At 49.1% G+C, this 25,923-nt stretch overlaps 2 protein-coding genes across 2 annotated transcripts in view; one reads left to right on the forward strand and one right to left on the reverse strand.

The window, feature by feature from the left end:
• The window catches only part of FLII (FLII actin remodeling protein), a 32,502-nt gene extending 13,221 nt beyond the window's left edge, over positions 1–19,281 (reverse strand). Inside the window, exons 1-11 of the mRNA XM_083152640.1 lie at positions 18,951–19,281; positions 15,920–16,030; positions 15,632–15,703; positions 7,735–7,815; positions 4,086–4,171; positions 3,701–3,862; positions 3,514–3,617; positions 3,210–3,385; positions 2,516–2,673; positions 1,845–1,929; positions 1,367–1,520 (exon numbers count right to left, since the gene is read on the reverse strand). Coding sequence (XP_083008766.1) covers positions 1,367–1,520; positions 1,845–1,929; positions 2,516–2,673; positions 3,210–3,385; positions 3,514–3,617; positions 3,701–3,862; positions 4,086–4,171; positions 7,735–7,815; positions 15,632–15,703; positions 15,920–16,030; positions 18,951–19,013 — 1,252 coding nt within the window. The 5' untranslated portion in view covers positions 19,014–19,281. The remainder of the gene's footprint in view (positions 1–1,366; positions 1,521–1,844; positions 1,930–2,515; positions 2,674–3,209; positions 3,386–3,513; positions 3,618–3,700; positions 3,863–4,085; positions 4,172–7,734; positions 7,816–15,631; positions 15,704–15,919; positions 16,031–18,950) is intronic.
• A 153-nt stretch (positions 19,282–19,434) lies between these two features.
• Positions 19,435–25,674, forward strand: MIEF2 (mitochondrial elongation factor 2). The gene is made up of 4 exons (XM_083152641.1): positions 19,435–19,667; positions 21,035–21,185; positions 21,905–22,091; positions 22,437–25,674. Exons 1-4 carry the CDS (start codon positions 19,573–19,575, stop codon positions 23,489–23,491), a joined length of 1,488 nt encoding a protein of 495 aa, XP_083008767.1. The 5' UTR covers positions 19,435–19,572; the 3' UTR covers positions 23,492–25,674.
• The last annotated feature ends 249 nt before the right edge of the window (positions 25,675–25,923 follow it).

Genomic DNA, 25,923 nt, shown 5'->3' on the forward strand with positions numbered 1-25,923 from the left:
GTGGCCTATGAAAATGTGTCAAAAGGTTGCATTAAGGTACATGGAGGATCAACTGGTACTTGCTACTTTACTCCTTTAACAGGTAGACCTATAAAATGCCAGCTTCAAAGAGATCCAGATTGACAGGTGGGTCCTCCCATCATAACAGGATCTACAGTCTATCCTTAAGACTCTTTTACTGTCCCCTCTACTTGGTCACTGACCCCGCCCATATCCGGAGCAGCAGACAGACTCAGCAAGCATTCTAATGGATTAAACAGGTGAATCACGGAGACAAACTAAAAATCCAATACAGAGTTTATTACAATGCGATCCCTTCTAGAACAGATTATTTAACAAAGATAAATCCAATGGCGCATACAACCATTATATAACAAGAGCTTATAGAGGACATTCAAATGTGGATAGAAATAATATGAGGTCTTATTAATGCAGCTAATGTTTCTCAGCACTTTTCTCTATGACAAATGTAATTATGGGGTTCGTTAAATCAGTCACCCCGCCGCGCTTACAGCATCTTATATTTTGGGGCGGAGTACAATGACCCACAAATCCGGGGCGAGATGAGGTGCTGACGTTTCCATGCGGCGGTTGCAATGACGCTTCGCCTCGCTCAGGATGAGCTGACCCCTCACTGTTTTTGTAAAATGTCATTATTTATTCATATGGTTTTAGCCTGGAAATATAAACTGGAGCAGCCGATGAACAGATGCCCTGGGAAACAGCTGCATAAGATGGGAGTTCTATTAAAGATTGGGTTTTGCTATGGGCAACCAATCAAAGCATGTCTATTATCTTCTAGAAGGTGTTAAATAAAAAAATAGATTCTAATTGGTTGCTAAGTATGGGATCTCCTGTACGTTTGTTACCTTACATCTGATTTGGCCAAATATGTGACATCACTGTGACATCGTTACAGACAACGTATCTGTTCTGCTGGTATCATACAGGGGGCGATGCCATTGGATTAGAACATTTTCTAGTCGGTATGACCAAATCTGATTGGATGGTTATGAGACATGATGTCACCCTATGTAGATAACTGACCAGGTGAGCTGACTGTATCGGTGCAATGTGTGGTCACCTTACTACCTGTTCCTGCTTGTATCAGTGACATTCATACGAGTAGGATCAGTTCTATAGTCCTTTCACTTGGACCTTTTATAGTTTCAGGGGTCAATGACTGCAATGCGACACCGTAATGGCGTGGAAGTGTTAGCAATGACGCACCAGACTGCTGCCATTATACCCTGACACTGTGGATGTTTGTTGGCAGACCAATAGTGTGTGCCTGTGGGATTTTCAGTAATCACTGCAGTAATTCCCCTCTCCATACAGAGAAAAAGGAACCACACAATGCACCTACCCCCTGCGGCGGCTGCAGCAGCAACGGTGGCCGGAGACGCTCCCGCCAGGCGTAACTGGTTCTGCAGGGAGAAATCGATGTTGTAGTACTCGGAGGTGCGATCGGCTGGCTTTGGGGGCATCACCAAGTTGGGGTTCTCTCGGACATCCAGAACCTGGAATGAAAGCGATTTATTATCCAACCAATTAATTCCACAAATATTTATGACAGGAAGCAAAGTATAAAACTTTCTATTCTCTATCTAGGGAAAAAAACAGCAGTTCCTGAGATCAGCCTCAAGGTGGCACTGCAGGAAAACTACGGAATAGAACACAAAGTTTCTCAGTTTGGGGAACGGGGATGAAATGGGCTCGGAATCTGCACATTTACGTTTTAATGAGCAGATGGGTCAGGTATTGGTTGCATCTAAGGATGTATTGCATGTGGAGATATAATGAAGTACAATTGTGTACTGGGGGGGGGGGGGGTGCTCACCCACCTCTAAATCCGGTAGGAAGTGGACGGCCTCAGGCAGAGTCACCAGACGATTTTTATTTAGGACGAGTTTCCGCAATTTGATGGATCTGGAAATGAGACATTGTTACATTGGCAGCCATTCGGGGAGCTGGACTAGGACAATCCCTCTTTCTACCATCGGCCAGATGGGTCTAGATCACCTATGCAATGTCAGCAGATGGGCGCTGTCACTCACCCAGTGCACACTGGACGAGCACGGTTATCTGCCCCCTGTCACCTACATACCCACCATGGATGGGAAGCCCATAACCCATCGCTCATGGTATGCATCATAGACGGTCTCATGAAGGTCAAAAGGTCGTCAGGGTCAAAAGGTCGCCAGGGTCAAAAGGTCAAAATGAGGTTTTAATGTTTTTAGGGTGACATAGGTCGACATGGACACTAAGTGTACCACTGTGGTCGCCATGCTTCAGGCTCGGTGCCTCGGATGGTAGGTCATGAAATACCACCTGTCGGCTGTAAAACGTAGCAAAAAATTGCATGTCAACCTTTTTCCTGTCTACCTATTGCCTGTCGACCTTTAAATCCTGTCGACCATTAGTGGGCGACCATATGACGGTCTATCATGAGTCAGTCTGTGATCAGTCTGGATACCGATCAGCACAGTCACCATATCCCTCTCAGCCCCATTACCTGCACAGACTCTCCGGGATCAGTTCCAGGTTATTGTTGGAGGCCATGAACTCCTCCAGGCTGCTGAGTTTGCCAATTCCCGACGGGATCCCATCAAAGTCCAGCTTGTTGGAGTTCAAATAGAGTTTCTTTAGCTTGGAGAGCTTGCAGATGGCAGACTGGGGGGCAGCAGATGGCAGAGAATGAGCATAGATCACATAAACCAGGCATGCCCAAACTATGGTCCTCCAGCTGTTGTGAATCTACAAGTCCATCATGCCTTGCCACAGTTTTCCTATTAGGGAATGCTAAAGCTATTGCAAGGCATGCTGGGATGTGTAGTTTCACAACAGCTTGAGGGCCACAGTTTGGACATGCCTGACATAACCCACAAGCTCATCCCTATACGGCCTCTCTATTCAAGGCACCTGCACTGTAACAGCTCTCCCCTGGCTGACAAATTCAGGGCAAGCCAGGACCATTAGTAGCAATCACTATTAGATAAGGTCCATGGATCGCTTAGTAATGCCTTACACAGGATAGCCTATGTGCAGCAGTCCTTTACATGTTTACACTTACAAATAACCCCCGTTTCTGTATATTTCAGGACATAGAAGACAGCAATAAGTCACAGTATCAGCAGTATACAATGTATCACACCGTATATACACATCAACACGCAACGTATTATTCTGGACAGATCATGGTAACGTACAGGGAGAGAGGTCAGCTGGTTGCGGGACAGGTTGAGGGTCTCCAGCTGAATCCACTGGTCAATGCACAGGGACAGATCGGAGATCTGGTTGCTGCTGAGGTTCAGGCGTTTCAGGTTGGCCAGGGTGTACAGGCACTCCGGAACCCGCGTCAGGTCATTCATGGACATGTCCACGTCTGTCAGAGAGGGGGGACATAGTGATGACAACTAGCAATGAGTGAGGGAGGCAGGCACGTCACGGTTACAGCTTCCACATTCATTGTCCAGGAGCAACGCCCACCACCTCCCCAACGTGGTTGCTTACCTGACAGGTTGGACAGGCCCTCCAGGGACGTGGGTAGGTTGCTCTGCATCCGCTGAGTGTTCCTCAGGTGCAGAGTCTGCAGGGCTACCATGGCAGGAAGCTGCCTGTTAAAGAGACAGACACAGAGGTCACTGGATGGTCACATCAATGTCGCTGGTCTACGTTATGTTCCCTTCTAAGATCTGACCTGAGCTGGGCATGCATCAGCGGGTTATTGTTCAGAATGAGGGTCTGCAGGTGTACCAGTCTGCGCATCTGCGGGGGGAGGCTGTCCAGCTTGTTGTCACTCAGGTCCAGGTACAGCAGGTCCGTCAGGTTAATGAACAGCTGATTGGGAATGTTGTCAATGCTGGGGAATTAAATTAAAATGCACACACATTAGAACACGTCGCTTGGCCGGAAGATGTTAGATGGCCATAGAGGCGAACTCCCATCCATCGCTCAGGGGGAGGAGAGCATAGATGTGACTCCCCGGTGACTACTTCACAGACTAACTCCGCACCTAATCACACTCCGCCCCCGCGGTACCAATACCACATGACATAGCCGATTGCCAATCGCTGAGCTCTCACCTGTTGTGGCTGAGATTGAGCACCAGCATGTTCTTCCCATTCTCCAGCTCCCGCGGACACTCGCTCAGCTGGTTGTAACTGAGGTCCTGCAAGGTGAATACAACAGGCTCATTCCCTTCTAATAAACTAAGGGGGACATGTATCAAAGCTTCTACAGCGGACAAGTGAAGGATCAGCTTCTAGAACCAGAGATTTGTGTCCAACACACTGTATGATTGCGTCACAGTCTGATTATTTTATACGGAACCAGTAACTACTGATGCAGTAGCTGCTCTCATCTGTCTAACACATGCAGTAGCTGCTCTCATCTATCTAACACTCCTACCACATGCAGTAGCTGCTCTCATCTAACACTCCTACCACATGCAGTAGCTGCTCTCATCTGTCTAACACATGCGGTAGCTGCTCTAATCTGTCTAACACATGCGGTAGCTGCTCTCATCTAACACTCCTAACACATGTGGTAGCTGCTCTCATCTGTCTAACACATGCAGTAGCTGCTCTCATCTAACACATGCAGTAGCTGCTCTCATCTAACACATGCAGTAGCTGCTCTCATCTAACACTCCTAACACATGTGGTAGCTGCTCTCATCTGTCTAACACATGCAGTAGCTGCTCTCATCTAACACATGCAGTAGCTGCTCTCATCTAACACTCCTAACACATGTGGTAGCTGCTCTCATCTGTCTAACACATGCAGTAGCTGCTCTCATCTAACACATGCAGTAGCTGCTCTCATCTAACACATGCAGTAGCTGCTCTCATCTAACACATGCAGTAGCTGCTCTCGTCTAACACATGCAGTAGCTGCTCTCGTCTAACACATGCAGTAGCTGCTCTCCTCTAACACATGCAGTAGCTGCTCTCATCTAACACATGCGGTAGCTGCTCTCATCTGTCTAACACATGCGGTAGCTGCTCTCATCTGTCTAACACATGCGGTAGCTGCTCTCATCTGTCTAACACATGCGGTAGCTGCTCTCATCTGTCTAACACATGCGGTAGCTGCTCTCATCTGTCTAACACATGCAGTAGCTGCTCTCATCTGTCTAACACATGCAGTAGCTGCTCTCATCTGTCTAACATGCAGTAGCTGCTCTCATCTGTCTAACACATGCAGTAGCTGCTCTCATCTGTCTAACACATGCAGTAGCTGCTCTCATCTGTCTAACACATGCAGTAGCTGCTCTCATCTGTCTAACACATGCAGTAGCTGCTCTCATCTGTCTAACACATGCAGTAGCTGCTCTCATCTGTCTAACACATGCAGTAGCTGCTCTCATCTGTCTAACATGCAGTAGCTGCTCTCATCTGTCTAACACATGCAGTAGCTGCTCTCATCTGTCTAACACATGCAGTAGCTGCTCTCATCTGTCTAACACATGCAGTAGCTGCTCTCATCTAACACATGCAGTAGCTGCTCTCATCTAACACATGCAGTAGCTGCTCTCATCTAACACATGCAGTAGCTGCTCTCATCTAACACATGCAGTAGCTGCTCTCATCTGTCTAACACATGCAGTAGCTGCTCTCATCTGTCTAACACATGCGGTAGCTGCTCTCATCTGTCTAACACATGCGGTAGCTGCTCTCATCTGTCTAACACATGCGGTAGCTGCTCTCATCTGTCTAACACATGCGGTAGCTGCTCTCATCTGTCTAACACATGCGGTAGCTGCTCTCATCTGTCTAACACATGCGGTAGCTGCTCTCATCTGTCTAACACATGCGGTAGCTGCTCTCATCTGTCTAACACATGCGGTAGCTGCTCTCATCTGTCTAACACATGCGGTAGCTGCTCTCATCTGTCTAACACATGCGGTAGCTGCTCTCATCTGTCTAACACATGCGGTAGCTGCTCTCATCTGTCTAACACATGCGGTAGCTGCTCTCATCTGTCTAACACATGCGGTAGCTGCTCTCATCTGTCTAACACATGCGGTAGCTGCTCTCATCTGTCTAACACATGCGGTAGCTGCTCTCATCTGTCTAACACATGCGGTAGCTGCTCTCATCTGTCTAACACATGCGGTAGCTGCTCTCATCTGTCTAACACATGCGGTAGCTGCTCTCATCTGTCTAACACATGCGGTAGCTGCTCTCATCTGTCTAACACATGCGGTAGCTGCTCTCATCTGTCTAACACATGCGGTAGCTGCTCTCATCTGTCTAACACATGCGGTAGCTGCTCTCATCTGTCTAACACATGCGGTAGCTGCTCTCATCTGTCTAACACATGCGGTAGCTGCTCTCATCTGTCTAACACATGCGGTAGCTGCTCTCATCTGTCTAACACATGCGGTAGCTGCTATCATCTATCTAACACATGCAGTAGCTGCTCTCATCTAACACATGCAGTAGCTGCTCTCATCTGTCTAACACATGCAGTAGCTGCTCTCATCTGTCTAACACATGCAGTAGCTGCTCTCATCTGTCTAACACATGCAGTAGCTGCTCTCATCTGTCTAACACATGCAGTAGCTGCTCTCATCTGTCTAACACATGCAGTAGCTGCTCTCATCTAACACATGCAGTAGCTGCTCTCATCTGTCTAACACATGCCGTAGCTGCTCTCATCTGTCTAACACATGCCGTAGCTGCTCTCATCTGTCTAACACATGCCGTAGCTGCTCTCATCTGTCTAACACATGCCGTAGCTGCTCTCATCTGTCTAACACATGCCGTAGCTGCTCTCATCTGTCTAACACATGCAGTAGCTGCTCTCATCTGTCTAACACATGCCGTAGCTGCTCTCATCTGTCTAACACATGCCGTAGCTGCTCTCATCTGTCTAACACATGCCGCAGCTGCTCTCAACTATCTATCTATCTAACACTGCTACCACATGCAGTAGCTGCTCTCATCTATCTAACACTCTACTAGTGTGATGCCTTAGGGGTGGTATGGAGAAGCTGTTTTTTGGGTATTTCCCATGCCCCAGACTTAAACCCTTAGAACAAGGGTGGCTAAACCTGTCCTCAAGATCTACCAACAGTCCATGTATATCAGGCAACCTGTGGGTCTATAGAAAGAATGAATGCAGCAGGTTTGACAATGTGAAAGCACCTGTGCTCCGGCTTGGGGATTTGGGAAACGTGGACCATTGGTAGATCTCGAGGACTGGTCTGGCCACCCCTCCTTTAGAATGTTAGGGACTTACTCAATGAGGTTTTCTGGAGGTGATGGGTAAGCCCGTATCCCTGGCCATTCCATGTAGCAATATTTGAATAGTGCATCTGTGTTCTCTCTCTCTCTTTGTGCGTGGCAGTATAAGCCTCGGCAAGCTAGCACCTCTCATTACTCAGGGTGTGCAGTCTAGGGGCCCTCCGGGAAATGCTTGGTATGTAAAATGATCTAGAAGCCATCATCGTGCTGCAGCAGATGCAGAGTGAGGGAGAGCACTACACCGGCCAGATACGGCGCTGTACAAGAAGGACCTGTAACTCACCGGGGGAACAATGTAGTCAGTGAGGGTTTTGTCAGTCTGTGATGAAGGGATAAGGCTGAGGGTGTAATCAGATATTGGGGTATTTATGGAACGTACAGATGTGTGGAGAAGGTGGCGTTTCCCTTAGCAATCAGACCACATTCATGTGCATATAGGTACAGCACTGGAGTAGGGCCAGGCACCAGTACTGTGCACTTACCAGCACCGACAGGTCATCCAGCTGAAAGATGTCATCGGGGATCCCGGAGTTCTTCAGGCTGTTGGCGCGAGCTACGATAGCCTGGGAACAGAGATGCTGGTCAGTATGGATAATATAGGGACAACGTGTATACGCAGAGGGGTACACATGTCCGATCACTGCAGCAGTCATCACATGAGCACAGCGCTGGGGTACAGGTCTGCCATAATACAGAAGCTGCAATATAACATATAGCCAGGATGGACAGCCGGCTGCGTATTCCTACAGACAAACCGCAGCATTACGGTCTGTGGCCGCATCACTTAGTTACCTTACAGTTTACAATAAATTCCCCCAATGCCCCCGTCCCCCGCCTCCCCCTTAGTTTGAGTGGGTGCCAGGATCACAACACACTTCCCAAAAATAGATCTGAGCCTCTACCGCTCGGACGCACGTTGGTGGAGGAATTCACATCCTCCAGGATTATTTTTGCTAGGAGCATTTAATGATATAGTGACAGTGTACTCGGCCGCGCTGTACAATCGGTGACAAACACAGATACGTACAGTCCGCCGAGGAACCCCTGATATTTATATAGAGGGCCTCAGTCTACAAAACTTCCTACCAATAAAAGGGTTTTCTGTAAAGGGGTGTACACACGGGGGTGATTCTTCTAAGCGATTTTGACTACATTGTCAAAATTGCTCAGTAGGTTTGCCTGAATCGCCCTGTGAGTACACACCCTGCAAAATTTAAATTAATAAAAAAAAAGAAATAATGTCAGGCCTACGATTCCGTGCAAATCCATTCCCAACCCCCTCACCGTTGAATGATTCCCAGTGTGTGCGTAGCCCAGGACTTACTCGTGGCTGCGATAGAAACAGTCTGATCGGGGGCGGAGCTGACGTCACATGACTTCCCCTCAGCTGCCTGGGAACACCTGCGTTTTCCCGGACACTCCCAGAAAATGGCCAGTTACCACCCACAAATGCTGGCTTCCTGTCAATCACTTCGTATGGACTGCGATCAAAAAAGATGCAGGATTTTATGACAGGACGGCCTTGTGCATGCAAAGTTGGTGATTCTGGCACACGATCCTTGCTGGGACGCATTTTATAAGTCTCACTAGAACTGGCCCAATATAAGCATCCTGTGCTGGGTTGCTGAGTTACCGGGGAATAAACATTACGTATTACTGCAAGTATCTTAATGACAACATAAGTGGACGGCAGACGGTGCGCCCTCCTTCCAGGACTGGTTTACAGCAGAATCCCAGAACAATCAGCCTGGAACGTCATATGAAGTGCTAGAATATTATTAGTGGAATGCCAAAAAAAAAAAAAAAAAACTTAAGGAAAGCGGCTTTCAAAAAGTTGTGGCCACATTATGTTGTGATCAAGAATAATTCAATATTATAGAGGGATGAATATATGTTATTGTACATCTAATACTCGCAATGTAAGAGACAGTTCTGTACACTATTGCACAGGAACAGGTCTCAACCAACCAATCAGAATGCAGCTGTCATTTCTGCAGCGCAGATAGAATATGGAATCAAACATCGCATTCACCGACACATTCAGATCTCCCCTCCCCCAGTCCGATGGCAGGCAGAGACCCCTGGTGGTAGGTGGCGGCTACAGATCTGTAGTGCGGCGCTCAGTGAGGGGGAACAGGCCAGGTACAGAGATAAAAGCCAGAGAGTGCGGTGATTCACCCATCGCGGTGGTAGGCTGCTAATTAGAACGCTTGTCTGTGCTTTATAGACATGGGAGTAACCAAAGAGGCTACAGGTAACCACAAAGGAACAGGTTTAACGACATCCCCAGTGTAAGGTGTTCTGCAGCTGCCGACATAACACAACTGGCCTAGGTCAGTGTATAAGACAGGTCAGGACAGCGACTTCCACGTTATACTGCAGCTGTTCCGTTTTATATTCCCAAGGAAACCGTGTGGGTACCCGTAGGTACACATACATACTACATACATACATACTACATACATACATACGGGTTAACGAGAGAGTTATAAATGTTATAAAGCAAAAATAGGAGGAACGGTTCATTTCGGCATTTGCCCTCACACTAAGCTTGGTTACCAGTGGGGTCATCTACAGAACATATGGATTAGCCAAGGTACTCGCTGTCCCATCCACAGCACAGGAAATGATTTAATATATGGACACAAGTACTGAGACACCTGGACTTTACACCAACAGGGGCTGTAATAACATTTGTATACATTAATATGGAGTTGCAGCTATAACAGCTTTCTGCGAGATCTTGGAGTGTTGCTGTGAGAATTTGCGCCCAGTCATTCTGGAGAGCATTCATGAGGTCAGGCTCTGATGTTGGACTAGAAGGCCCGGCTCCCAGTCTCTGTTCCAGTTCATCCCAAAGGTGTTCAATGGGGTCTGAGGTCCGACTCGTCATGTTCTTCCACGAACGCATCAAACCAGGGGCCTAATTCAGACCGGATCACTGGGCTGCTAATTTTTGGATCCTATCACCGTACCACACACAGGTGGCATCCCATCACCGTACCACACACAGGTGGCATCCCGTCACCGTACCACACACAGGTGGCATCCCGTCACCGTACCACACACAGGTGGCATCCCGTCACCGTACCACACACAGGTGGCATCCCGTCACCGTACCACACACAGGTGGCATCCCGTCACCGTACCACACACAGGTGGCATCCCGTCACCGTACCACACACAGGTGGCATCCCGTCACCGTACCACACACAGGTGCCAACCTTTAACCGTACCACACACAGGTGGCATCCCGTCACCGTACCACACACAGGTGCCAACCTTTAACTGTACCACACACAGGTGGCATCCCGTCACCGTACCACACACAGGTGCCAACCTTTAACCGTACCACACACAGGTGCCAACCTTTAACCGTACCACACACAGGTGGCATCCCGTCACCGTACCACACACAGGTGGCATCCCGTCACCGTACCACACACAGGTGGCATCCCGTCACCGTACCACACACAGGTGGCATCCCGTCACCGTACCACACACAGGTGGCATCCCGTCACCGTACCACACACAGGTGGCATCCCGTCACCGTACCACACACAGGTGGCATCCCGTCACCGTACCACACACAGGTGGCATCCCGTCACCGTACCACACACAGGTGGCATCCCGTCACCGTACCACACACAGGTGGCATCCCGTCACCGTACCACACACAGGTGGCATCCCGTCACCGTACCACACACAGGTGGCATCCCGTCACCGTACCACACACAGGTGGCATCCCGTCACCGTACCACACACAGGTGGCATCCCGTCACCGTACCACACACAGGTGGCATCCCGTCACCGTACCACACACAGGTGGCATCCCGTCACCGTACCACACACAGGTGGCATCCCGTCACCGTACCACACACAGGTGGCATCCCGTCACCGTACCACACACAGGTGGCATCCAGTCACCGTACCACACACAGGTGGCATCCCGTCACCGTACCACACACAGGTGGCATCCCGTCACCGTACCACACACAGGTGGCATCCCGTCACCGTACCACACACAGGTGGCATCCCGTCACCGTACCACACACAGGTGGCATCCCGTCACCGTACCACACACAGGTGGCATCCCATCACAGTACCACACACAGGTGCCAACCTTTAACTGTACCACACACAGGTGGCATCCCGTCACCGTACCACACACAGGTGGCATCCCGTCACCGTACCACACACAGGTGGCATCACATCACAGTACCACACACAGGTGGCATCCCATCACAGTACCACACACAGGTGGCATCCCATCACCGTACCACACACAGGTGGCATCCCGTCACCGTACCACACACAGGTGGCATCCCGTCACCGTACCACACACAGGTGGCATCCCATCACCGTACCACACACAGGTGGCATCCCATCACCGTACCACACACAGGTGCCAACCTTTAACTGTACCACACACAGGTGGCATCCCGTCACCGTACCACACACAGGTGGCATCCCGTCACCGTACCACACACAGGTGGCATCCCGTCACCGTACCACACACAGGTGGCATCCTGTCACCGTACCACACACAGGTGGCATCCCGTCACCGTACCACACACAGGTGGCATCACATCACAGTACCACACACAGGTGGCATCCCATCACCGTACCACACACAGGTGGCATCCCATCACCGTACCACACACAGGTGGCATCCCATCACCGTACCACACACAGGTGCCAACCTTTAACTGTACCACACACAGGTGGCATCCCGTCACAGTACCACACACAGGTGGCATCACATCACAGTACCACACACAGGTGGCATCCCGTCACAGTACCACACACAGGTGGCATCCCATCACAGTACCACACACAGGTGGCATCCCATCACAGTACCACACACAGGTGGCATCCCGTCACAGTACCACACACAGGTGGCATCCCATCACAGTACCACACACAGGTGGCATCCCATCACAGTACCACACACAGGTGGCATCCCGTCACAGTACCACACACAGGTGGCATCCCGTCACAGTACCACACACAGGTGGCATCCCGTCACAGTACCACACACAGGTGGCATCCCGTCACAGTACCACACACAGGTGGCATCCCGTCACCGTACCACACACAGGTGGCATCCCGTCACCGTACCACACACAGGTGGCATCCCGTCACAGTACCACACACAGGTGGCATCACATCACAGTACCACACACAGGTGGCATCCCATCACAGTACCACACACAGGTGGCATCCCGTCACAGTACCACACACAGGTGGCATCCCGTCACAGTACCACACACAGGTGGCATCCCATGACAGTACCACACAAAGGTGGCATCACATCACAGTACCACACACAGGTGGCATCCCATCACAGTACCACACACAGGTGGCATCCCGTCACAGTACCACACACAGGTGGCATCCCGTCACAGTACCACACACAGGTGGCATCCCATGACAGTACCACACAAAGGTGGCATCACATCACAGTACCACACACAGGTGGCACCACATCACAGTACCACACACAGGTGGCATCACATCACAGTACCACACACAGGTGGCATCCCGTCACAGTACCACACACAGGTGGCATCCCATGACAGTACCACACAAAGGTGGCATCACATCACAGTACCACACACAGGTGGCACCACATCACAGTACCACACACAGGTGGCATCCCGTCACAGTACCACACACAGGTGGCATCCCATGACAGTACCACACAAAGGTGGCATCACATCACCGTACCACACACAGGTGGCATCACATCACAGTACCACACACAGGTGGCATCCCATCACAGTACCACACACAGGTGGCATCCCATCACAATACCACACACACACAGGTGGCATCCCATCACAGTACCACACACAGGTGGCATCCCGTCACAGTACCACACACAGGTGGCATCCCGTCACCGTACCACACACAGGTGGCATCCCATCACAGTACCACACACAGGTGGCATCCCATCACAGTACCACACACAGGTGGCATCCCGTCACAGTACCACACACAGGTGGCATCCCATCACAATACCACACACACACAGGTGGCATCCCATCACAGTACCACACACAGGTGGCATCCCGTCACAGTACCACACACAGGTGGCATCCCGTCACCGTACCACACACAGGTGGCATCCCGTCACAGTACCACACACAGGTGGCATCCCATCACAATACCACACACACACAGGTGGCATCCCATCACAGTACCACACACAGGTGGCATCCCGTCACAGTACCACACACAGGTGGCATCCCGTCACCGTACCACACACAGGTGGCATCCCATCACAGTACCACACACACACACACACAGGTGACATCCCATCACAGTACCACACACACACACACACACACACACAGGTGGCATCCCATCACAGTACCACACACACACACACACACACACACACACACAGGTGGCATCCCGTCACAGTATCACACACAGGTGGCATCCCATCACAGTACCACACACAGGTGGCATCCCATCACAGTACCACACACACACACACACACACACACAGGTGGCATCCCATCACAGTACCACACACACACACACACACACACACACACAGGTGGCATCCCGTCACAGTATCACACACAGGTGGCATCCCATCACAGTACCACACACAGGTGGCATCCCATCACAGTACCACACACAGGTGGCATCCCGTCACAGTACCACACACAGGTGGCATCCCATCACAGTACCACACACAGGTGGCATCCCGTCACAGTACCACACACAGGTGGCATCCCATCACAGTACCACACACACACACACACACACACACAGGTGACATCCCATCACAGTACCACACACACACACACACACACACACAGGTGGCATCCCATCACAGTACCACACACACACACACACACACACACACACACACACACACACGTGACATCCCATCACAGTACCACACACACACACACACACACACACACAGGTGGCATCCCATCACAGTACCACACACACACACACAGGTGACATCCCATCACAGTACCACACACACACACACACACACACACACACACACACACACACACACACAGGTGACATCCCATCACAGTACCACGCTTGTAATCACTGAACTCTTAAGATTGACCTATTTTATATGACAAATGTTTGCACATGGAGACTGCAGGGGATATTTACTAAGATGTGTATTCTACTTCACATGTGCTGTTGCTATGGGCAACCAATCAGATCCTGTCTACTATCTTCTATAGAGGGTGCAAAATAAATAAATAAGTAGATTCTGATTGGTTGCCCATAGCAACATCACATGTGAAGTAGAATACACATCTTAGTTCATTTCCCCCTGCATGTCTAGGTGCTTGATTTTATACACCTTTAGCAATGGGTCTGATTGAAACTTAACAGGTGTGGTAAATATCACAATGGAGGCCGCCAATATATACCACTCTGTGGCCTGCTGGGGTCTGTAGTTCCCAGTAATATGATAGGCTGCTGTCTCTGATTATACAGGATTCCCTCGCATCATGTAGATCAGTGGTTCTCAAAGTTGATCCTCAGGACCCCCCATCAGATCACATTTCCCAGGCCACCCTACAGGTGCTCCCATTACTGACTGAAACATTTTAAAAGATCCACAGGTGGAGCTAATTACCTCACCTGTGATTCTGTGAGGAGACCTGGAAAACGTGCGCTGTGTGGTGGTCCTGAGAACCACAGTTATAGAGGATTTCCCCAAACCCCCAGAATGACCACAATTTTGCCTGTATAGTTTCTGAGACTATGGAGGAGATTCTGATTTGATTGAGCATTTGTGTTGCCGCCCTGCTGAATACCCCCTGCCGCCGTTTCCCCTAGCAACCATGCGAGGGCAGGTGTAATAAAGGCACACCCCCTCGCATGCCGCCGCTGCAGGGGAAATCATTTGATGGTCGCGACCGTGGAATGATTTTCCTGCCTTCCAGAATAAGTCAGTCTAGACAGAGTTATTTGCGGGTGCCAGGGCGAAGACAGGACAGGCGGCTGATGCCATGTGACGTCAGCCACCAGCTCCCGGAAGGTGTCGGCCCACCCACATACCTATGGGAACGCCCAGTGTTTCCTTGGGGACGCCCATAAATCGCAAACCACGCCCATTGGGGCAGGGCCCGAATTCAGTCATCCAGAATCGGCCCCTATATTCAAACAGTGCTCCCAGCCCTTCCCTGCATACCCCCTTGCCTCTACATGACAGAGGGCCGCTTTCTGCACATATAGATGCTCAACCATCGCTCACCCCATCTAAACTCGAACGTGATGTATCGGCTTTATTAACAAATAAGAAAGACAACATTATATTAGAACATTGCATCAAACCCTGTGTAAGTCAGCAGGGTGGTCACCCATCGGTCAGGGTGTACTTACCCGCAGGCAGGGGAGGGACGCCAGCTCGCCATGTAACGTTGTCAGATTGTTGTGGCTGACCGACAGGTGCTCCTGTAAGTAAGGATATAAATATCATCGGTAAACAGGCTGATAAATGGATCACAGATCACCCCTGCGGGTTATTATAGATGCACCAGCCGCACATATTAGCCATCGTCAATGGCATCAAATCCGTTGGGAAATAGTTGTAGCGTTTTACGTAAAAGTAATATTACATTAATAAAGACGGCCATGACTCCGAGACCCTCTGTGGCTAGTACACCTTACCAGCTTGTGCAGCGAGGACAGCTCCTCCGGCAAGTAGCACAGCCCCGTCCTGTTCAGCTTCAGCCATCGCAGGCTGGACATGGAGCGCACATGCTCAGGAAAGTACCCGCCCTAGAGGAACAGACAGAGACATTACAGCATACCGCAAGGCACTGGTAAAGAGTGTCCTATCACCGTGCTTTGTACCTAGATAAGAAAAGCCCAAGCAAAAGGCAGCCAACGCTCATCAGGGCAGGCTGAGACTTAATTCCAAAGTTGAAGAAACAGATTTATAGAACCCCCGTAAGAAGATTGCAAAGTGATAAATAGTCACATGTCAAACCACCCATCAGATCTCCTGGGGCATTCTAGTTCCAGTTGAGAAGCGATGACAGAAATCATGTGACCGGTAAGCAAGGACCGCCCCAGGTGTCGGCAGAAGGTGGCCATCCAATGCCAGGCTCTTTGTAGCGTTAGAGGCCGGCCCCTGAAGTCTATCAGGTTCTCCAGCACAGATACACGCATTTCCTCATTAATAAGATACACTTGTTTCTCTGTATCTAATAACCTTGTCAACAACAAAAGATCCACATGCAATAGGTCGACACAGACAAAATGTTGGCATGCAATAGGTAGACACAAGCCAAAAGCCAACAAGGAAAAGGTTGACATGACTTTTTCACTTGTTGTCAATGTCAGCACCTGTCGACACGGACCCCTAATTAGTGTAACGCTTACCCTCACCACGCTTCGCACCTGGTGCCCTGCTCCGCTTGCCGACACACTTTACCGTTACAAATTCTAGTGGATGTGGATGGTCAAGTTTTAATAAGTCCCCAAAAATAGTTGTGACCTTTTAATTGTGTCGACTTACTGCGTGTTGACCTTTCAACTGTTTCCAATGAATACTTCTTATTAGAAAAGTAATCTTTGCTCATCCGATGGATACAAGTCTCATGGGGGTTTATTTACTAATATTGGAGTACTAATGAATAGGGGGATGTTGCCCGTAGCAACCAATCAGATTCTACTTTTTTTTTTTATTTAGCACTTTCTAGAACAGGCATGGAACAGCTGTTGTGAAACTACACATCCCAGCATGCCTTGCCATCATTTTAGCATTCCCTAGAAGCAAAACTGTGGCAAGGCATGATGGGACTTGTAGTGTCACAACAGCTGGAGGGCCATAGTTTGGTCCAAAAACGAAATTTGGATCTCCCCATGCTGTAAATGGGACACTGGTTCCTTGTTTACATTGGGCCGTACCCGGGTCCTTTCCAGACCAACCCTGGTAGAAAGATCCCCAGGAAGGATTGCTGGGTCAGTGGACTCGGGTTCTTTTTGTGGAACACTTTTCCACTGAGCCACGTCTTGGATTATCACTGCGATAATCTGAGAATTAGCGGCAGTGGGAAGGGGTATAATAAGATGTGACAAATGTGTGTGCATAATACATAGTAATTGTAAGGTTATCCTGTGAATAAGTAGTAATGCAGGTTCCTGCTAGTGTACCACAATCAGGGGCGGTGTGTGGAGTTAGCCGGGTGATGCTACATTGGTGTAAAGGAATTTCCTTGTAGAATCAGAACTATGCTGTTATATCAGTAAGTATTATGATTAGGAAACTTGTTATACTACATCATGTTATCAGAGGCACAGCTCTGTGTATGAGAAATGCACAGTATATAGCCTGTAGGATCAGCCGAAACCCCCTTCCTGCGGCATGATACTCACCAGCTGCTGCCCTCTGTCTCCCTGGGGAGAACATGGGCTAAATATATGGAGGTGACCGGTAGTAAGAAGATGGGAGCTCTGCACACTGCAGATTATGGGGCAGAGATGGGCATGGATGCATACAGCGCATGCGCAGAAGTGAATGTGCGCAGTTTTGCGTAAGTTTGAACTTGTCCGGATTGGTCTCTTCATGACATAGCAGGAAATGGTGGTGACCATGCTATCACACTGAATCGCCCTGACATGTGGGGGTGTATATAATCCAGGGATGGGGAACTTTTGGCACTCCAGCTGTTGCTGAACTACACATCCCAGCATGCACTGCTACAGTTTTGCTATTTGGCCATGCTAAAACTGGAGCAAAGCATTCTGGGATGTGTAGTTCAACAACAGCTGGAGGGCCAAAGGTTCCCCATCCCGGATCTAATCCTCTGTGCAATGCTGAGCCGGGCGTACGGAGCAGGGTCTTCTGCAAATGGCGGTACTACCCATGATGGGGATAACACTTGCAGACACATGCACCCCTGCATTAGATGTACGGATATTTGCAGATGCAGAATGTAATATATAAGAATACAAGAAGGGGAGGGGTATTATTATTACCAGCTATTTACATGGCACACACATATACTGCAGCGCTGTACACAGGAGTATATCAGGAATACCCATTTCACAGAGCTGCTTCCACCAGGGTTTTTGCTGCTCAGTTCTTTGGTCTTCCCTCCAAAAAAACCTGGGCACAGTGACCCAGGAATCCAACCAGGGGCGCTTGCTGGATTGACCAGGTAGCTGGGCAAGGCAGTGTGGAAGGGGGACCTAGGTTATCCGACCCAGGTCTCATTTACAGCATAAGGTGAGATGGATTCTTGGTGCTTGGAGATTATATCATACATACACACACACACACACACATATATGGCCTGATTCAGGTTTGGTCATATAGGCTGCGAATTCACAGCTCCTCTAAAAATCGACTACCTGCTTGCTGGGTTCCAAACACTCGCAGCACAGCAGGCAGGTCTGAATCGGGCCCATACATACTGACACATACACACAAACATTAATACATACACACACACACACTAGGGCTATTTCTGTCAGTTTCCCCGTGAGTTTTAGTTGGGTGGGAGGAAATAGTAGCACCCGGATGCACCCCAGGCTCACACAGCGAGAACATACAAACTCCACACAGTTAGGGCCTGTGGGGAAGCGGATCCTCAGCCCTCAGTGCTGTGGGAGGTATAACTAACCACTACGCTAACCGTGCTGCCTGATAAAACCCCCACCTCCTCCTTCCCTACACCGGTCTGCCCCTCACCTTGAAGTCGTTGCCGCTCAGGTCCACCCCCCGGATGAAGGGCAGCACCCCGGTGGCCGCCATGTCCCGCCGGTGCCAGGGAGGGTCTCGCTCAGGAGTCAGCAGCAGCAGCAGCGGCAGGAAGCGGCTAGGCCCCGCCCCCTCCGCTCACACAAGCCTGCACAGACGCGTCCTGTCACTGGCCGGACACACCCTACCCCGGCCGGACATTGTCTCCGCCCACCGCACCCTCCAGTTGCCGGCCGGCTGTCACTCACTGACAGCGTTACGTCATGCGGCCCGGGGGCGGGGCCTGATCACAGGTCTGTCTGTCGTCCCCTACACTCACAGCCTGCGGTGCCGCTCTGTGACAGGGAAGAGTTAATCTGGACAGCCCCGCCCAGCCATGACGCAGGGATAGTCCTGATTGGTTCTTGGGGATTCTATTTTGAGCCGCTCTACGCATGTTTCTTACTCCTTCATCTATTTTTAATAACTGTGCTATGATTGGCTGTTTTTCTGACCCTCCTCCACCCTGTGATTTGTCTGTCCCACTTCACTCTTGTGATTGGCTGCGCTTCCCCACTTCTCCCCTTGATTCGCAGTTCCCTTGTTGTGAGAGCGGCGATTGGCTGGCGGGGGCATGGAGGCGTGTGATTGGTCGGCGCGTCCAACTGCGTGTGGGCACCCGGACGTTGCTCGCAGGGCTGACCGCTCAGGCCGCGGTCGCAGCTGCCGGTAAGAACAGGGGTCCTCAGGGACGGGGGTGGTCGGGATGTGGGAGCTGTAGCCACCAGGGAGACAGGCGCTGGCAGATACACTGTAGTCATGCAGCTGGTGACCCTGGGGCCCGCACTGCCCCAGGGTCACCGTATACTACTAGGTCGTCAGGGCATGCTGCTATTTGTAGTCCCACAGTTGGAGAGTCCCCTCCAAAGTCACGTGTGTTTGTGTCAGTGTGTCAGTGTCAGCGTCAGCTCCTGGGGCAAGGTTTGCTTCTCTCGTAATTATTATTCTGTGATGTGCTGTATTATTCCTATGAGGATACCCACAGCCGGCAGGACAATGCACCTGTAATATTTGGGGTATGGGGCCCTAAAGAGTTATTATGTAGAGCCATACATTATGGGGTGTTTGTGTGTCAGGCCACCGGTGTCGTTGCCTATAGAAACGTATAGTGTAAGGGAGGTCATAAGTGCCCGAATTATGTCTGTGTATAAATACTGAGCGGCCTCACGTGTATATACCCAGCTATAGGAACTACCCACGCTCCTTATCCGGACTACCTGCCTCCGATCCTAATCTCCAGCTGGCTCTGATTTTATATACATATATTATATAACACTTATTTTGGATATACACTCTCCGTACACTATTGTAATCTGTACCTCCACATTGCACACAGCTTTTGCCAGGGGTAACTGGCTTGGTAGGCAAATGCCACCTGCTACACCATGGGCGGATTGGGAATTTTAAATGGCCCTGGACAAACTTCCAGAAAATGTCCCCTTTACACACCCACATCACATGCCAGCCTCTGCCCCCTAACACACCCACACCACCAATATATTACCCTCTACTGGCCACAGGTGCGTTGGCCCAGCATGAATTTTCCCTGTGGCTGCAATTGCCAATCCACCCCTTTGTCACACCAGAACAGGTGTCTGACGATGAGATCAGGTGGTATGGCAACCTCTTGTGCAGAATTTGCTGCCACGTATGATCTGCGTTCACCTCTGAATTGGTCCCAAATAGTGACTTCTTTTCCTCCACATTGCTGTGAGTGGGGCATAGTCCATTGGTCAGTGTCATAGAGAAGAGACAGATTCAGCAGCTTTCCATGTAGTATAAAAAGATTCCTGTAGCTGGTGTATGTGAATTAACAATTGCTAATGCTCCCTCCTATTTGGACGTGGGCAGCTAGCGATGAATAACACTTGTGACATAATGACGGCTCATGTAATAAATATTACATCATAAACATCTTAATCTTGTAGCTACACAATATTTTATTCCATGTGTATTTTGTCGCTGTACAAAAACTTGATAAGAAGGGAAGTGTTTGTGTGTTATCAGTAACACTGATTGTCTTCCACCCTCTACAGTGCGATGGCAGAAATGCAGCTTCAGAAGAAGGGCAAGAAGAGCGACGATGGGATTGGCAGTATGGTGGATTTCTTATTGGCCAATGCCCGGCTGGTGCTTGGCGTGGGAGGAGCTGCAATATTGGGAATTGCTACCTTGGCTGTAAAACGGGTGAGTGACATCGTCTGGCTGTAGTTTTCAGTGATTTCATTCCTCGCCAGCAGTGTGGATCTTACCCGGGGTCGATGACCTTATTGCTTCCACCTTCCACAGTGTGTTACTAGTTCAGTAAAGGTGCTTCAGTTGCATTTATTACTCTCTGGGACTCTCCTGGAATGGGTGCCGGACGGGATTCCGACTGTCAAAACACCGACAGCCGGGTTCCCGACGGCCACCTGCTATTCTCCCACGACCCCCATAGAGGGAGAATATAACAGGTGGCGAGCGCAGTGAGCCACCGTGCCCGTAGCGTGGCGAGTGCAGCGAGCCCTCAAGGGGCTTTGTTGCGCTCACCATGCTGTCTGAGTCCAGCCAGTCGGGATCCCGACTGTCGGACCCCTATACCACACCCCCTGGAATTACAAATCTCCTAGCTGGGCTGCCAGCCCCATTGGACTTCTGTCCGCTAATGTTCAGTTACAAGCTTAGGGAACAGGCCCAGAGAGCAGTGTACAATTACAACTGACATGTAGACATATGAAAGTTACATGGTGACTTTATAACCATTGGCTATTTATGGGCAACCTTGAACATCACGACTGGCCCCACCATACCACACAAGTCTGATCTGACACATTACTGGTTTATAGTGCCCCCTGGTGGAGTGGGGCATTGATGCAGAATGTCACAGCTTGTTTTATAGGACAAATGTCTTATCCTGTTCCCTGCAGCTTATTGACCGGGCGGCTTCCCCTCCTGATGAGAAAGACGTAGAGGAGAAAGCCGAGCAGAAGTCCATAGAAGAAAGTTGGAAGGAGGCCGTCCTGATGAAGGCCTCCCCCAAACTGGTGCGGAAAACCAATCGCGCTGCTCTTAGTGCCGCCTTACCAGCCCCCGAGCCCAGCCCACCAGAAGCAGGTCCGCATTGTAATTATATTGTTCTTGGGAATTCACTAAATATGTTGTGGGAAACTAACTAAACTTGTATTATAATTTTAAATGAACCAGGAATGGTTTAAATCGGGCCAACCTTGGCCCTCCAGCTGTTAAACTACACATCCCAGCATGCCTTGCCATAGTTTTAGCATTGCCTAATCTCAAAACTGTGGAAAGGCATGATGGGACTTGTAGTTTCACAACAGCTGGAGGGCCACGGTTGGACACGCCTGGTTTAAATGAGAAATGGTTATAATCAATGTAATGCTCATGGAGTGAAGCTTTTCTGAATCCTGTTTCTTACACTTTGCTTATTACTGTTCACAGAGGAGGTTCCCCCTGACCAGGACAAGCAGCCAGCCATCGATGTGAAGACCCATATGTGCTTCACCTTACAAGAGATACTCCTGGACTATTACACAAATGAGGCCACGGTGCCTGAAGCAAGGACACAAGTGATGAAACAACTGGTGCTGGATATCCAGACTGAGCTGCAGGGTTTCCTGAAGGCTAAGCACCCAGAGATGCCTTTCTCTGCCATACAGTTAGGGGGCTCCTTGGGGAACAGTCTCCCCGTTGCCTCTTTGGACCATGCCTGTTTGTTGCTCCCCCTGCTTCTGGAACCTGATCTGTGGACCTTCGTACCAGGTCATGAAACCATCCTTAATGACCCCCAGTTCTGGATGATTAAAAGAGATAACCTGGAGTTCACGGCCCGGGGGAGCAGTCTGTGGGACAAGTTCATGCTGGGCGGTTACCTCTCCACTAGGACAATCTTAGATACCTTACACAAGACAATCGTAGGATCCATTAACTGGCCATCCATAGGAACCATGCTAGACTGCACCATAAGACCAGTAGTTGCTCCCAACGACCTTAAACTGGAGGTTGTTCATCAGGATTTCCAACTGACTATCAACATTCTCCCAATGGCTGCCACCAAAGATGTTGTCCTTCTCGCCTACACCCACTCAATGGCTCCTGCTGAAAACCTCTGGCGACAAAGCTTCTACCACCAGGAGATCAGCCGGCTGCGGGAACTAGACGTTGCCGACGCTGGCGTCAGGCTGAAGTGCCTCCAAATTATTAAGAGTATTTGCCAAAAGCGCCCCGGTCTTGGCCGACTATCTCCAACGCACTTGAGACAGGTTCTCCTGCACGTCAATTATGACTCGTCTGATTGGGGGGAGGCTGCTATAGCTGACCGATTCCTGGAAATCATAGAAGCGCTCATTGGCTACTTGGGTACAGGGTTCCTCCCTTGTTGTTTTAATGACAGACTCAACTTGTTTTGTTGTCTGACTGAGGAGGACGTCGATGAGCTGGGATATGGCCTGTACCAGATTTTTTTAGATCCTAACTCGTTATTAACGAATGACTAATGTTTCTTCAGCTGCTCGTTGGCCGTATTACCTGCTGCGGTGATCAGAGGCACTTGGACTAATGGGCACATCATGCACAAGCTGGATTCAGTCCGAAGATTACTCAGCCAGGTGTACGTTGCAGAATCACACTCTCTGAATGAATTTCTATAGCCGTGTCCGAAAATCTTTTCAGATACCAGTGTCACCCTCTCCCCTTGATGAATGCCCTTTCTTATAGTTCCCATATTCAGCACTCAGGGTAGTGCAATACAGAGCACTACCAGTTAGTAGGGTAATCATTACCAGCAGAGTTGGTAAGTTTTCCAACCAGGAAGCCCATGGCCTGTTCTGCATACTGATACCAATTTGTTTAGGGCACTGTCCTTACGTGTTTTTTTTTTTTTTTTTTTGCTGATCCTTTAAAGAGTCTAGTCAGTGTGCTCTCAATTAGTTGGATACAATCTGGCTGTGCATGCTGGGAATTGTAGTTTCAGAATAGCTGGATTCCACCAGGGCTGTAGTTGTGGACGTCGCTTAATGACAAGCTTACAGATAATTCTGTTCTGCCACTTTGTTTTACTGGAAGAGAAATGAGATCTGTTGGTAGCTGTACATTGTTTCTTACTCACCCTTCTGTTTGTTTTTTAAGCTTTTAACTTGTGATACACTACCTGTTATTTCCTTTTTTATGTCTTTTCTTGAGATGGTCTTGCACAGAAACAATGGCTTTTCTTTGCCGTTGTTATATCTTAATTGCATTGGATTTGGTGAAATCAAATGTCTGTCTTTAAATACTTGGAATGATATGTACAGTCCATGATTTCTCGGTTTCCCTGTTTAGCTACTCCTGATGCTGGTAGACAGAACTAGGCTACGTTCATCTTAGACTTCGTACTTGATCAATTAAGCCATATAATCTGAACGTGTTTCACAAATGATTCTGATCAAAGTATTCCCTTATGTGTTTGGATAACTACTTTAGTTTGAGTAGTTAGTCTGTGCGGGATTATAAGAGTTTATGAAATCATGACCTGCTGAGAGTATTGCAGAAACTACTGACTGTCCAGCTGTCTTGTATTACAATCCTCAGTGTACTCTACCATCTAGCAGGAACAGCTGCAGAGCCAGGTGGTACTGTTTGGGCTCCAAAAAGCTGGCTCACACTTTCTTATCTGTAGAAAGCACATTACCCTACACCCAATTTGACATTAAGGTTTAAATGGGATGGCACGAGTTTTGTACGAGGTGTGTACTTCAATTCTATTCTAGTCCCCATAGTACTTTTTCAAACTTCTGTTGCCATGCAGAGAAGCATTCAATGTAATATGTTCTGTCCAATCTGCAGCAGGCACAATTGTGGGCACCTTTTCTGAGTCATGGTGTAGGAGGAAGGACCCATCTGCTGTTGCTCTGCACCATGAATAACAGAAGCCGTTGCGGTTAGCCAGCAAGTGTGGAAGTGCAGGCCAAATGCAGCTGGTCATGCTGGGACTTGTATTACCATACCAACTGGAGCACCCCAAGTAATGATCCTCTGATATAAATGCACTGTGGCACTTATGTAGAAACCTGTGGTGTGATTCCGGCGTTTTAATTTAAAGCGTTGAATGGCAAAACTAGATGGATGAAATTGATGGGCTTGCTACAATTCCTTCACCCCGCTGGTTGCTACATGGGGGTGGTACATCTCTCCTGAAAGTATTGATTTAAAACTAGAAATTATTTTATGGTCTTCCTATCCTCCTTTTTAGATCTGGAAGGTACAGCTACGGAATTCTGTTTCTTATACAGACTACAAACGGTGTGCCAAACTTCTAGACTAATATATATTTGAATGTATGATGTGTATACTGTGATTGTAGTGTGTGAGCGGTCACTGGGACCTTCATTGTATCTCCAGAGGAATGGATGGCCGTGTTTGCGTAAGAAGGGTACATTTACTACAGCTTCTAAAAGCGAGAATGTTGCCCATAGCAACTGATCAATTCTATAGAGAAATACTGGTTGCTATGGGTAACATCCTCACTGCTTGCGTTTAGAAGTTTTAGAAAATTTACACCCTAAACTGTAGAACGCCTTAATCTCCCCCTTTTAGGCGTCAGCTCTGAGCGCTGATTTTGATTGTGGATTTTGCTGCTTAAAAATTCTATATATATTTTTTAAAACCGAAGCTAAATTGTCATAATAAAGATTCCATTTGACTATTTGTGTCCAGTGTTCTTATTTAAAGAGCTTCTTTCTACCAATATGAATGGGAAGGTTTCCAAACGCCTGTAAGCAACGTGGTGGTTGGCACTAGAGAAAGCTCCAACCAAGAACCTTAACGTTACAGTCCAGAATTGCAATACTTGAGCACAGGTGACTTCATGAGGCCCATACACACTGGGCGATTTTGAGCTGAAAGCCACTCAAACTTGGTGTTTTGAGCGGCTTTCCAGCACAAAGACACC

This window comes from Crinia signifera, chromosome 7, assembly GCF_055691185.1.
Source record: "Crinia signifera chromosome 7, ASM5569118v1, whole genome shotgun sequence".
NCBI lineage: Eukaryota > Metazoa > Chordata > Amphibia > Anura > Myobatrachidae > Crinia > Crinia signifera.